At 32.1% G+C, this 15,002-nt stretch overlaps 1 protein-coding gene across 3 annotated transcripts; it reads right to left on the reverse strand.

Moving 5' to 3' along the window:
- Window positions 1-729: 729 nt before the first annotated feature.
- Window positions 730-5,643, reverse strand: LOC122278242 (nuclear transcription factor Y subunit A-10-like). 3 transcript variants are annotated; one of them, XM_043088397.1, is made up of 6 exons: window positions 5,157-5,643; window positions 4,227-4,549; window positions 3,219-3,328; window positions 3,061-3,129; window positions 2,150-2,290; window positions 730-1,651 (listed from the first exon to the last, which is right to left on the reverse strand). In XM_043088397.1, exons 2-6 carry the CDS (start codon window positions 4,471-4,473, stop codon window positions 1,250-1,252), a joined length of 969 nt encoding a protein of 322 aa, XP_042944331.1. In that variant the 5' UTR covers window positions 4,474-4,549; window positions 5,157-5,643; the 3' UTR covers window positions 730-1,249. The 3 variants fall into 3 exon arrangements, with proteins under 3 accessions (XP_042944331.1, XP_042944333.1, XP_042944332.1); XM_043088399.1 differs by lacking the exon at window positions 5,157-5,643 and adding an exon at window positions 4,649-5,085; XM_043088398.1 differs by lacking the exon at window positions 5,157-5,643 and having other exon boundaries at window positions 4,227-5,084.
- Window positions 5,644-15,002: the final 9,359 nt, after the last annotated feature.

Below are 15,002 nucleotides of genomic sequence, written 5' to 3' on the forward strand. Positions count from 1 at the left end.
CTGCTGTTTCTAATTAACTGACCATCCTTTTAATCATCCACTTACTTTCTGTCAGGCACCAGTCAAAGCACATGACTTGCTATCTCTCATTCAATATGATGTTTGGGTGGATAATGGACACCTAGATATTTTTGTTCTTTACCTTTGGTTAGTGAAAAGGAAAGATAATGGAGCCAAATGAATAAGCTTTCTTTTTCTTTGGGGTGTTTTTAAATACTTAATGAAAGCTAGGCTTAAAATAGATTTCTTTCCAACATATGAAGGATATATGACTACTTGTTTTTTCCTATAGAAAGATCGATGTTTGACATCTATCTGGTGTACGACATGATATGGTACTCGGATAATTCAAGAAGTAAAGGGTTGTCTCTTTGGTAGAGACAGTCACCATTCCTCGAAGTTGTGAATGAGAGAAAATCAGGTTTCTGCTCATTATTTCAATTTAATGATGGGTCTCCTCTCTACTGTGTCCAGTGATCAATCACAACATAATCCTCCACGCCCAATTAGGAAGCAGACCTTCAACCAATCAAATTGGAAATGGGCTTTTAACTATAACTAGGACAAACTTTTGCTTGTGGAGATGAAGGTGGCAACCTTCTGTTGTGTAATATGGCACGTTGCTGATGGCCACATGGTGATTCAAAGATCCCTCACTGTAACCCTGCTCGTTCTATTAATTAATAGGGCAAAAAGATGTCCTACTAATGAATTCTTTGCATCTTTAGATAGCATTTCTCAAAACTACAGATCGAGAATAGGATAATGCATTATAGTGCTTCAAATATGGATTACAACACGAATGCCATGCTCTTGACTAAAGCAAGGTGGCATAAGATAACAACACAATCACACAGTTCTACAATACATCAAACCAAAAGTCAGACATAGACGTACTAGATATTAAACTTAAACAGCACACTTCAATACCTATCCAGACTTCGATGTTCTGATTCAATTAGTGAAACAGACTTATTTATCACCTACTCCATTTAATCTATAATACATTTACATTAAGGATCTCTAACCACCCTTAAGCCAGAAAGGCTGCAAGGAATGGTTGAAAGACAACCTCAATGCAGATGAGCCAAGGATGAGTTGCCATGATAACAACCATATGGGGGTCGGGACAATCCTCTCAACGAAAGCCTGTTGCAACAACTAGTCTTTGCAATAAAGCTTTTCCATCTGGTTGCAGCAAGGATGGAGATTGGTGCAATTGGCACCAACTCCACTTGATCCCTTGCTGTCAGACTTTGAGGTTGCAGCAGTTTGGTGCTGCAACCCACTTACTGGGCATAACCATGCCGTGTGCACCACTTATCACATCCGGCAGAGAGTGGACAGAAGGAATGAGATGATTGATTGAAAAGTGATTGAGATCTCTCCTAGAGAATACACTAGTCACCTCAGACCCAGCAATATTTGAAACACTTCCGTTTGCATCCCTTGATGAGTTTAAGGTACCACCGCTATCAGACTCAAGGACAGAACTCGGAGAACCAGTGGGCTGAAGAATTTGTCCATCGCCAGCTTTATTCACTTTAGTTCCACTCATTACTTTGTTCGAATTCTTTGTGTTCAAGAAACGACCACCACATCCCCTTGGTCGGCGCATAGCATGGAGATGGCGTGATTCATGCATATATGGCTGTAAAGCAAATACAGAAACTAAGAATTACAGCTTCAAGGTTTGTGCTTATCACATTCTATGTAAGGATGGATGAGCAAATTTGGCTCATTAAGTACTAAATCCCAAAACTGGAAAAATTACCAGTAACTGCAACTGAACTTTTATGAAAAAAGGCAATCACCAATCGGCATGCAAAGTGGGCATGGATTAGGGCCTTGAAAAATAGACTATTTCTGACAAACCTACTCTTTTAACTTTGCATCGATCACATTATGGATGAGCAGATGTCTCATTAAGTACTAAATCCTGAAACTGGAAAAACTATCACTGTACTGCAATTGAACTTTCTTGAAAAATGACAATCACCAATCGGCATGTAAAGTGGGCATGGACTAGCAGATTCAAAACTAGACTATTTCTGACCAATCCTACACTTTAACCTTTGCATCGATCATTATAAGAGTGTTTCCTACAAATAGAAGTAAAACAATAAGATCACAATCCTAGGTTTCATACCTTACGAACTCTTGTCAACTTATTCTCCAGTACTGCCTTTGCCCGGGACTGCCGGCGCCTGATAATCCCATGGTACTGCTTAGCATTAACATATATAGGTCCATCATCAGTTGACATGTTCAATGGCAGCATAACACGGCCCTAACATTTGTGAATGGATTGGGAAATGTGTCAGTAAATACTACTGTATTTGCAGTTGTAGTGGATCATCAATGATACACAGCATAAATTTTGAAGGTTCAATAATATATTATGATTGGTACCATCAAGAAAAATATATTAATAGCCTAAGTCAGAAAACTTCCAAAGTAGTGTTGAAGTGTAATACATTGCTCAAACTGAAGAACTCTGCTGCAAATAATTTACTATGTATATCTTTTATTTCCTAGAGTATCCAGGTACACTGGGTACATGAGGGCTTACACCACCAAACATAGTTGAATGAATACGTAGAAGTCTCATAATAGGGCTATAAATTGCTTCTTCATCTTTCTTATTTAATTAGAATTTTTCCTCTTTCACTTTCCAATGAAGTCACGTACCAAAACCTTAATGCAACTTTCTGGCCATGGATAACATAATTCTTTTGGACAAATAGGATGCAGTGAGCACTGATCGGACACACACAGCAGTTGATAACACACAAAAAATGCCGTTCATTACCAAATTAAAGAGATACTATTTCTCAGGCCACTCCTTTTAGTACTGAGCACAGACTTATTTTTTTAAGAAAGGGAGGAGGTATCCCGTGCTATTATTAATAGCCCTCAGTTGTGGACTGAGCACAGTCTAGAATTCTTCAAATAATCACAATTAAAATCAAGAAAAAAATTGATTCACAAGAATGGTTTAAGTGCAAGAACTCTAAATATGAATAATCGATTAGCCAGTAGAAATGAAGGGAGACAAACCGAAATCTGAGGTCCAAAACTTGGGAAGACTCCATAACATTGGTCCACATAAGGATACTTTGCATAGATCTACAGTTTTAGTCCAAACAAAATTAGCAATCAGAAACAAACAACTAACTTAGAATATTAGATTATATAAGTGCCAAGGAAAAGTTTACCATATGCTGACCAAATCCTAGCTCAAAACGACCTTGATATTCTGTCAGAGCTGATTGGAGAGAAATGGCTGCCCGAGGTTTTTCCCCATCCCCTGAGTTATTGCAATTATCTGTATGAGAAAAATACTTGGCTGGTTAATCAGAGTCAATTTACAGAACCCAATATACAAAAGGATTGCATATTATATGTAGTAAAACTTCTGTTCATGTAACTGGGCATGAAAACTTTTCTGTAGTGCTTTCCATCACGATCAATAGTCAAAATCTGTCAGCAACCAACAGTCTATTAAACCATGGAGACTTTGTTAGCATGTTGTCATTTGAGATGACATTCATTATCAATCACAAAAAAGCAGGCCTTCCTTTACAAAATATTAGAGAATCCATCAATAACTGAAGTAACAGGACAGCCGTTATCCGATGCATCGATACTACTTTCCTTATGTTAAAGAAGGTGGTTGGACACTGCAATCCCAAAACTTCCCTTCAATATTCATTTAAAATTCTCTTAAAAGGTCTTTGTTTTTTTTAATAAGCAGTAGTTCCATTTCGGGAAGCAAAAACCATAATTCACTCATTTCTATCTGTTTATTTAATTCCTGCTAATCGTGAAAGGAACAACATTTTGATTGGACCACAAACTCTCTTCACTAAAAGCTTTGCTACCTTATACCCAAACAAAGAATCAGTTTGCATGAGCAGCCTAAAGTGTGCAGTGCTAATATTCTTATTACTCTCTTTGATCCTAGTAGCTCTCAAGGTACAGCCATCTCGTTCCAGAAGGATATTATTTTCATTCTAGAATGTCAATCAATTAAGAGATGGCTATCTTAGTGATGGCAAGCAGTGACTACTACTCTTGGTGATAACAGTGATGCAGAAAATGATGGTGAAGAATGCAACAGAGTTATCTATTTTATAGTTGTAAGCTTCTATTATAATAGGAATAACAAGCTTAATCTAAGAAACGTGATAGTACTAAAATGGCGGAACCTAAAGCATAAATACCAGGAAAGATAGTGAACTGAGTTATACTCCCCCGTGCGGCTTGTTCGGTACCCCGCCCGGCAGCTTTGTTGGCAATCAGTTGGTCTCCACCACTGGCGTGTTCCATGGACAAAGGCTTCAATTGGCCACATGATTCCCCATAAATCGATTGAGAAGGGAGGGTGCTCCACCAAAGCGCTGAAAGCTGCCCCATAGGCTTGTGGGCAATCCCTTCACGTTCTTTGAAATACATCGTCCGAGTAGCCATCTTGACTCTCCAAAATGGTCCGAAGAAGGTTTCTGAATTATGAGATTATCGGTATTCAGAATGAACAATCCAGTTCCTGCAATTCAAGTCGTAAACGAAATTCCCAGCTAGCCTTGTTAAATACAAGTTCAACATAATATGAAAATGATGAACATAAGCTTTATCCTAGACGCACACCAAAGATCTTCAATAAATCAGGGACACCAAAATGCAAACCCCGTGACAATCCACACGAACATCAGCGAAGAGAGGACCAAAACCGCAGATTTTTTTTAATAAAAAGAAAAAACTGATGAAAAATTGTTGGAAATATCCCTATAACAATTCAAAGCCAGAAGAATATGGTGATGATCAGTATTAAAGAAAAAAAGCCTCGAACTTCCCGCAAACATCGACCGAATTCCAGGGAAAAAAACAAGGAAAAAGAAAAAAACTTTCACAAAAACCAGCTGATAAGAGAACAAAAATTAGATAGATAAATAAGAAAGAAAATAGAACCCAGAAAGCACACAAACGTCGCGTCATCACCGGCCACACGCCACAGTGAATGATAGAAGGGATAGAGAAAGTGGAGGTACAAAGTTATGAGCCGGATATTCTGGTAAAGACCCGGAAACGGTATGATTTAGCTAGGAAATAAACTCATAAAGAGTAGAAGACAAGAAAGAGAGCGCTGTCCCTACCTCACTCAGTAGAAAGCAGCAGTTTTGAATCACCCGCTCAGGCACAGAGACCCCATTTGGCAGGAGCCATGTCTGTACGATTTCAAGCGATCGAGACGAGAGAGAGAGAGAGAGAGAGGCGCAAACAGAGACGGCCGATAAATGCGTACACCGGTGTAATAGATCAACAGCCCTCAGCCAATTAGCTTAAGCTTTCATGCAACTTCCTTTGTATCATCATGTGCCAGTATATAAAATACATTTCTCCTCTCTCTCCGTCTCACAGGCGCACGCACCGGCATTCCGGCCTTTTCTCTTAATCATTAAAATATTCAATTCATCTTTCACTCTCTATCCGGTGGTCCCTCTTGAAGCCCATTATTTCCATATTTTTTGGAATAGTGTACCAGCGGTGCGAATTGTTCTATAACCCCCGCCTGCAATCTCTGGACATCGATTTTCTGGATTACTGTTGATCTCGATCACTCTTTACTCCTCGACAAGAAATAAACACAGTATTCAATCTTCATGAATATTAAAAAAGTTTATGAACAGTATATATATTTCAACACTAGATACTCATGTATATTCTTATCTTTTACCTATCTTTTCAGAATTATGTAAAATATTTAAAACAGAAAATTATGTAAAATCTTACCAACAGTTCTGCACTTTTTTTTTCATAACTAAGTTGACTAGATATACAGAAGTAATGTCTTACAATTACTTTTTAGAGCTGTTCAGTGGTCTTTACAAGGATTGACGGAGGCCCTGTAGATTGTTTCTTGGGTTGCTAACTCAAACTAGTATCTGTGCATCATCTTCATTCTGTGTTGGCATTGCTCTTAACTCGTTCAATGTATTGGAATGACAGTGTTATTAATTTTCACCCTCTTTTTTACTTTTTAAATTTTCTGCTTTTCGGTGCGAAAGAATTTTATTAGGTTACGGCTTCTGGTAATTTCTAGGGTTATGTTTGGTAATTGAAGTGGTTAAAATTATTTAATTGTTATTCATTATTATTTATAAACTATTCATTATTTTTTTATTATTATTTATTGATCATCTAAAATGACCTAAGCATCCAAATGTAACCTAACTCTTCTAAAATATTTTCAGATAGAAAATTGCTAAATAATCCCATCATTTTGACCTTCATTTTGGTAGTTTGGATATTTTATTTTTTATTATTTTTATTTCTCCTTAATGGTTAAAGAAGTAACTATTGGTTAATTTGCGTATATTTTTAGATGTTTAAATATGTTTAAAAGTGTTTGAAAAAGAAGTGTAATTGCACTGGTGGTAACTTTGAGGGACAAAATGATGAGGCTGTGTAGCATTACTCTATCATATATTTTTAAATATTTCATTTCCAAACATCACTAGAAAGTAAAACACTTTTAATTTCAAATTTTTAAAATTTTCATCTAATTATTACGACTTTTTCAAAATTCAAAACAAAATATAAAAAATGACGCGGCTACTATACCGCTTCAACCTACTGCTTGGTGTACCACTTAGTTGTTTTTTTTTTTCAATTTTTTTTCACATTTTCTTAATCATTAATTAAAAAAATACACCAATACATTTAAAATCACTAAGTAAAAAAAAATTTACCTAAACGGTACACTTTGGCGGTATTGCTCAAGCGGCATGGGAGTATTTTCCTATAAAAAATAAGGATAATGATACCCTTACACTTCCTTTACTATTGCTTTACTACTCATGTCTTTTTTTTTTCTTTTCTTTTTTTTTTTTTTTTTTTGCTATTTGAAGCTAGATTAAAAATTCTAAAACATGACCTTGTATAATTTCAAAAAAAATAAATTCAATCAGGCTAACCAACCAACACAATCTTGAAAATTAATTTAAAATAAATTTAATTTTATAAAAATTGACAATCTTTTGCTCTTTGAATAAATTTTTATAAAATTGAATTCATTTTTAATTAAAATACATGATTACATTGGTTTATTGAATTTATTTTCTTCTAAATTATGCAAGAAAGTCATGTTAATTTTGAGATTTTTAATCCAGATTCAAAGAGCAAAAAGAAAAAAAAAATTAGTTAAGTAATAAAATAGTAGTAAAGGATGTGTAAATTTATCATTACCCAAAAAATAATATATACTATTTTTTCAAATTTTAAAATAATAAATATATTAAAAAAATCATATTCAAACAATTTTAAACTTTATAATATTTTTATTTAACTTTTTTTCTCTCAAATTTTACAAAATTTAATAAAATATGTTAATCAAATAAATAGATATATTAAATATTCATACAGATCGATCGACCCTAAGTAGGAGAATTAACATTTATTACTTACAAGATCGAGCATTAGCATTAACACTCACAATTGTCACTGCCCAGTATTCAAAAGATGAGAGAAAAGTTTGGATCATAATTACAGAGAACCCTATATATAAAGTTAGGAGGAGGATCAATTTTGCTGAGATCAATTAGATATTACTCTTGCTTGATCAATCGAAACTCGAAAGAGTGTCCAGAAATAATCAATCCTATCACTGCATGCAGACTGATTGCATGTTTTGATGGGTTCACCTAATTAATTTGAATTACTACTAATTAAACACCCCAAACGAACAGTAAACACGTACAAAGGAGATTCTGTAACGTACATCGATCGATATGTAATGGCAGAAGTAGAAAGTCAAGCATGCATTAATGATTAGGATGTGAATCATGTGATGATTGGAATTACTTAATTATTACAGATTATAAGGCTTTTACGTACGCTTCTAATATTAAACCCTTTTTTTTTAAATAATAATAATAATAAGTTTGGTCTTCAAGAAAAGTTGGCAGTTTACTGTGAACGTTGCAATAAAAAAAGAGAGGATTTTGAGTTAAAACTTCTTCTATCGTACGTTACTTAGCCGGATCGACTACCTTTATGGCATGATCACTCTTTTTATATAATTTACACTGATCACTGCTTGATCATATCCATGCATGCAAAGACCCTTTAAAACATTACCAAAAGGATATAATAAGGCCGAAAGGAGTTGCTATTTTCAGGCCGGTTAACTATAAAAGTACTAGGAGATACACTCAGCATGCAGCTACCCAGAGCACTCTCAATGGCTCTTGTAAAATATATTTTCTTTCAAAGTATAAAGAAATGTTTTTAAAATACTACTCCATTGAATTTCGTATTATAAAAATATTATACATTTTGCTACAATGATCCCTCTATATGTTCATCAAATAAAATACATTTGATGAACATGTAGAGGGATCATGCATGTTCATCAAATGTAAATATTTTTAATTACTTTCTCTTTCCTTCTCATGTGATTTTTTATTTCCTCCTCATGTGTAAACATTTTTAAAAATATTTAAAATGAATAAAAAAATAAAAAGTATAATATTTAAATGATATGAAGAAAAAATAGATAAGTTGATATATGGTATATTGTAAAAAGTTAACAAATAAAATAGAAAAAGTGAGTTTTGATGATATATTTTAAAAAATGAGATAGAGAAGTCTTGAGAATGGTCCAAAATAATGATCAGTACCAATGCATATTCAACTGTTCTGACTGTATCCTTAGCATGATCTCCATGAAGTACCCAAGGGTTAGGGTTACTGATCTCTAGTACCATTTATAAGCTAATAATTCTGTGCTGCACGGTACGTATCTGCCTTGATATATAATTGGTTCTAGAAATTAAAAGTTGGCTGATCGAATAGATCATCTTGGGATGCTGCATAGAGTGTGTATATATATATTATAAAAACTGTTTGAGTACTTAAGAATCATTATCATTATATATTAATCGCATTGAGATGTGCACTTAACACAACTAATCATCAACTTGCACAATGAGATTTACCAAAAGAACACTTACGCCGGCCAGTTAATTGTATATATACATATATAGTGGATATACATATACTTGTACAAAACATTACTCAATGTACAATCACTTGTACATATTCCATTACGTACTCCACTAATGTAATTAGTTAAATCATTTTTTTAAATATAAAATAATTATTTTGACCAATTATATTAATAGAATGCATAAAAAGTATATAAAAATAATTATACGTAATAGAACTCAATTATTTTTGTTTCGATGTCAACTTCGAGATGGCAGAGTGGAGCCATAGTCTCTAAACAAGCTCCCATTCTAGTAGAAATAGGATTAATTCGAAGTCTTTTAACTTTTGGTTAAGGGGGAGTTCGGTCTGGTCTCGGGAGGTTTTATGGACTAGACTGACCTATTCGATCTAGGATTTTCCCACCCTGGACTGGATCGAATAACCAAAGGACCAGGTCAGTCCGCTCCCATTCGAGACAGTCTGGTCTGGTCGGGTCGGTCCTTTCAGTCCATCATATTCCAAATGAACCAAAATTTTTATATCCCATATTTTTCGGACAAAATGAGCCAAAATTTATTTTTATATCCCAACAAGGAAAGCCCACTAACAGTTTATCCAATTTTAAGCTAAAAATACCAAAAAATAATTTGAAAGAAAAATAAATATAATATTAATATATATATATATTAGTATAAATATAATACTATTAGTCTATTAGTATGTAGTAATAGTTATTAACTTATTTACTATACATATTAAATTAATAATACACTATTACACTAGCACTAATACTATACTATATTAACTAATAACTATATTAGTAGTATTACTAAAATACTATATGTTAGTGATAAATTGGTAATATTATATTAAATAATATTAATACTTTTATTACTAATAATCTATATAGTTATAGTGATTTAATGCTAATACATATTAAGTTAACTATACTAATACTATTATAAATTTATACATATATTATAATTTATACTATAACTCTTATAATATGATAATATAGTAATATATACTAGTACTATATATTATAATTATACATTAAATAATATAATAATACATTGATACTAAATATATATAGTTATAGACTTGTAGTGATTTAGTTATTATAATTAGTATAACTATATAATAGTATTAGAATTAAACTATTAGTATAGCTATAGATTAGTAATATTAGTTATGGTGAATCAGTGATTTAGTATAACTATATTCTACATTACTAAATTAGAGACTAGAGTATTAGTATTAATATAATATTAGTATTAGTTATAGCTATATAGCTTATATTAGAATTTAGACTATATAGTATACTAACAGTATTAGTACAATTGTATAAATATATTATATAGCTATATATTAGTATTAATTATAGTGATTAGTATAACTATGTAATAGTATTAATAGTAGACTATTAGTATAGCTATTAGCCTATATATTAGTATTACTTATAGTGATTTAGTATAACTATATTAGTATAAGTATAACTATAGTCTATATCAGACTATTAGTATTATTATTTTTTTGATACCATATATATTAGCCTATTAGTATTAGTATAAATATTAGTATTACTATATAATTATAAATATTAACATTAGTTAATAATTGTATAAAAATTATATAATTAGTTTATAAAATTATTTATATAAATAATATATATAAATTTGTGTTTTTCATTCGGTCCTCCCAAATTGGACCGGACCAGACTAAATCTAAATCGGTCCGATCCATTCCGGTTCAAAAATCCGGACCAGCCGAAGCTCACCCTTGCTTTTGGTTATCAGAGTTGGATAATAAACCTTATCCACGATTTTTTTTTTTTTTTTGATTGATTGAACTTTCAAATTGACTTTTAACTTCTTGAATAGAAAATAAAAAGGTCAAATTTCTGCCAACAATTTTTTATTTTTATTTTTAATTTTTTGGCTAAACTGTCCGGAAGAACTTGTACATGTTGAAAGCAATAATCCTAGGCGATATCGTAAAGAAAAAGATAGAATTAATATTATATCTACTTCAACCCTTTGAGACGTTCCAAAGGGTTCTCACTTCTCGCTATCGGATGGGATAGGCATATACAATTTTATGCTGGATTCATCACTCAAGGTCAATGCAATAAATATCATAATTAATTATGCCAACAACATGAATTTCTTTTTCTATGATTTATCTTAATTTTGTACGTACTTGATCTGTCCATTAATTTGGGTTGGCAAAGCTTTGTATTTGACACACATGAAGACGATGGATGAAAGAAATTAAACAAGAATCAAGCATCTTCCCACTATTTTGGAGGCCAAGAACAACCAAAAACCTCCTGCCAGCTTGTTCCATAGAAAGAAAGAAAAATTGTCTCTATTAATTTGTAATTTGTCTCCATCGGAAAATATGGTAAGAAGGGCAACGTCCTACCCTTCAACAAGCCTTTGTTTCTTTTGGTCCAAAATCATAGCTATATATGCCTCATTATAGCTAGCTAGTTGTCATGAAACATCGACGGCAAAACAGTTCCATAACAACGTACATTTCTGCCGATCGAAGCTGGGAAAATCCACAGAAATTAAAGACAAAGCTGCTCATTTTGAGATTATGATCTTTTATACTGGTTAGGTTACTATGTGTCTTTGGAATTTATATATGGTGACATATCTATATATCATTAGCTTTTTTTTTTTTTTTTTTTTTCTAGTGAAATATTTGTATTATCACTGATAATAATATATATTGATACCAGAAAATAGTACTAGTCAATCCTGCAAGCTGGCCATTGACCAAAATCAGCCTCTAGCACCTTAAAACCATTCTCTATCTTATAGATTTCGATATATAGGTGTTATGGGGCTTTTATTTTAAAACAAAATAATAACAAATTAAATCTAAGAGGTGGGAGCTAGATAGCATATCCCCCTTCCGCCCGGCCCCTCTCCTCACCGTGAGCAGCATTACTGCAGTGGCGGCCCTAAAGGGGGGCAAAATTTGAAAAATATATATGTTAATTTGTTTGATTAATAAAATAATATTAATTTATCATGTATTTGCTCATCTTCTAAAAATTATTTTGGCCCTTTCATAAAATTTAATATGATATAAAAATGAAATAAATAAAACAAATCTTATATAAAATAAAATACATATTTTTATCAGAAATAAAATTAAAAAAAAAAATCTAACCATAACGGGTAGTATTTCTAACATCTTTCCATTTTTTTAGTGTAAGAACTTGACAGTAGATTTGGTGAAAGAACGACAAAGCTTTTAACCCTTAGCTCAGCTTTGGATCTAAAGAATGGGTATAAATCATTTAATATTGATGATATATGTTGTCTTGCAAAAGAGTATTATGCTCTTAATTTTTCCGTGAATGGAAAAATCAATTTAACATTTCAATTGAAGCATCTTGAAGTTGATGTGCTTAGCAATTCGAAATTTCAAAATTTGAGATCCATTACATATTTATGTCAAAGATTGGTAGAGATAGAGAAATCAAAGACATCTTATCTTATTGATAGATTAATTAGTCTAATTTTGACTTTTCCAATATCTACAGCAACTAGTGAACGAGTATTTTCAGCTATAAAAATTGTTAAAACAAAGTTTCGCAACAAAATTGAAGATGAATTTTTAGCAAATAATTTAGTTGTCTATATTGAAAGAGAAATAGTTAAGAATTTTGATTTAGATTTAATACTTGATGATTTTTTTTGTTTAAAAGAATGCAAGTTACAATTTTAGACTCTATATTTCTTTTGTTTAATATATTTGTATGAATGTTTATATTATTTCAACGATATATTGTTCTTGACGTATCAAATGCTTTTTATTTTATTTTTATTGTAAATCTTCCTATCAGATTATTATATTGTAAAAAAATTGTATAAAAATAGAATAAAAAATATTTTATGTGTATTATTCTAGTTTTGTTTGGCTCCCCTAGAGTAAGTTATTGGCTTCGCTACTGCTCGTCCGCCGTAGCCCACGTCCGTCACACGGCCACTCCCCTTTGAGTTTTTTTTCTTTCAATAAAGTGAACTCTCAAGTTCTTTATCACCGACTGCTTTGTTAATGAAACTCATCTGGTATATATCGCCTTTTATTAATGGGAATAAGCAGGCACCAGCGCCTAGCGTATGTGGGCTGGACTTCTGACAATCAAGCTATAAAAAATTTTTCTTAAAGAATCTGAATTTTTTTTTAAGGATACATTAATTTCAGTAGGAAAAAAAAAAAAAAAAAAAAACTGAGAATTCTAATATTAAATATATATATATATATATATATATATATATATTTTTTTTTTTGGGTGGGGGGCCGGGGGCAAGCATGCAGCTAGGGGGCGTATTTCCCTCATGGCTGGCTGGGACCTTGAATTGCCCCCAAGAGCGTAGAGTGATTGGTGTTGGCAAAGCTAGTTAGTATAAAGAGTTTTCTTATATATAAATAAAATTATATATTAATTTAGCTATATATTAATATTAATTTTTTTTATATTTAAAATTTAAATTAATATTATTTTTAATAAAATCTACCTTTTAATTAATTACATTGATATATATATTAATAAGTAACTAGATTTTTTCTAAAATAAAATGGAAACCTTTCCTGCATAAAGGTGGCGGGCGCACGTACTTACGTAGATGGGGTAATTGTACTTAGTGGATCTACTTTTATATGTGCGGCTATTAGATTTGCAATTCACAGCTACTTTTGCACTCCTTTAACACTAGCAAACACCACCATTGCATGTGCTCCATCATTTACATATATAATTGCAGAAATCTCTTTTTTTCTTTCTCCTTTTTATTTCTTTTTTTCTCCTTTGTGGGAGAGGAGGGATCAGACTTATCTTAATTCCTACCTAAAGGTTGCTACCTTGCATCATCCATCTATATATATATATTTGTGTGTGTGTGTGTTCATTAAGTGGAAATATTGTAACTTTTTCTTTTTAATGTGCAGATCATGTGTTTGTACACGCGTGATGATCAATTGAATAGGTTACTGTCAATAATAGTACGACGTGCGTACGTACGTACCGTGGGTGCCATTTGAGATATGGTTTGGAAATTAAGTGATGGGTCGACGTATGAATCTGAGATAAAATACCAAAAAACAAAGAACAGAATTGAAGATGATTGTATTACAATTACTTGGTCTGAAAACGGAGAAAACTAAGTATATTAACAAGAGTTACTGTCATGGACGGTAGATGATATTGCTTTATCTAGGTTGACAATTGTCTCTGCAAAAAGCTATTAGCAAATGGGTTGTTAGTTGAACAGGATATTCAGGCGTTTTGATTGATTTTTTTAATTGCCCTAGCTTGTGTGAATTGCTTGAAGAATATGATGTGAAAAAGGATAACAGAAAAAATAAAATAAAAACAAGAAATCAATCATACAATATAAAAGTTTTCGTGGTTCGGCAATATGCAAACGATTAAATATTTATAGGGTAGTACGGAAAAAATTTTAATTTTACAATTACAAGATTATTCACTCGAGCATAAGTGTCGAGTGAGCCTTGATCGAATTACTTTCTGTCTGAAATTCATTCGAGCGACTTTTAGTGAGAATGTTATGTGACCTTGTTGTTTGGCGTTTCTTGAGTCACAAACCTGGTCAAGTCTCATTGAAAATCTACTAAAAAATTATAACGAATCATTCCCAATTAATTGGGTGATCGTCAAATCCAACCACCACAAGAATAAATCAGGTTCTACAAATCCAACATAATATATATACTATGAAATGGATTAATGATAATGAATTATCAAGAACTTTATTTATTTATTTATTTTTAAGAAATAAAACGCTTTTCTCTTGCCTTGTACATATATATTACACTCTCTTTTGGGGTTTGCTCATCTAGGGTAAATACTACCCCTTGACATTTTTAATAAGCAATAATATATTATCCCTAACTTGAAGTTGGAGAGTAGATTAATTAACAGTGCATACTGTTATTTGTGATGACATGACATGATATGATTGTAATTTTTC

This window comes from Carya illinoinensis, chromosome 10 (genome assembly GCF_018687715.1).
Source record: "Carya illinoinensis cultivar Pawnee chromosome 10, C.illinoinensisPawnee_v1, whole genome shotgun sequence".
Taxonomy (NCBI): Eukaryota; Viridiplantae; Streptophyta; class Magnoliopsida; order Fagales; family Juglandaceae; genus Carya; species Carya illinoinensis.

Coding starts and splice junctions, on each gene's coding strand:
- LOC122278242 (XM_043088397.1), bottom strand. CDS start 4,473: ATGGCTACTCGGACGATGTATTTCAAAGAACGTGAAGGGATTGCCCAC. Junction 2,291..3,060: donor GTTTTGGACCTCAGATTTCG/GTTTGTCTCCCT, acceptor CACAAATGTTAG/GGCCGTGTTATGCTGCCATT. Junction 1,652..2,149: donor AGTTGACAAGAGTTCGTAAG/GTATGAAACCTA, acceptor TTTGCTTTACAG/CCATATATGCATGAATCACG.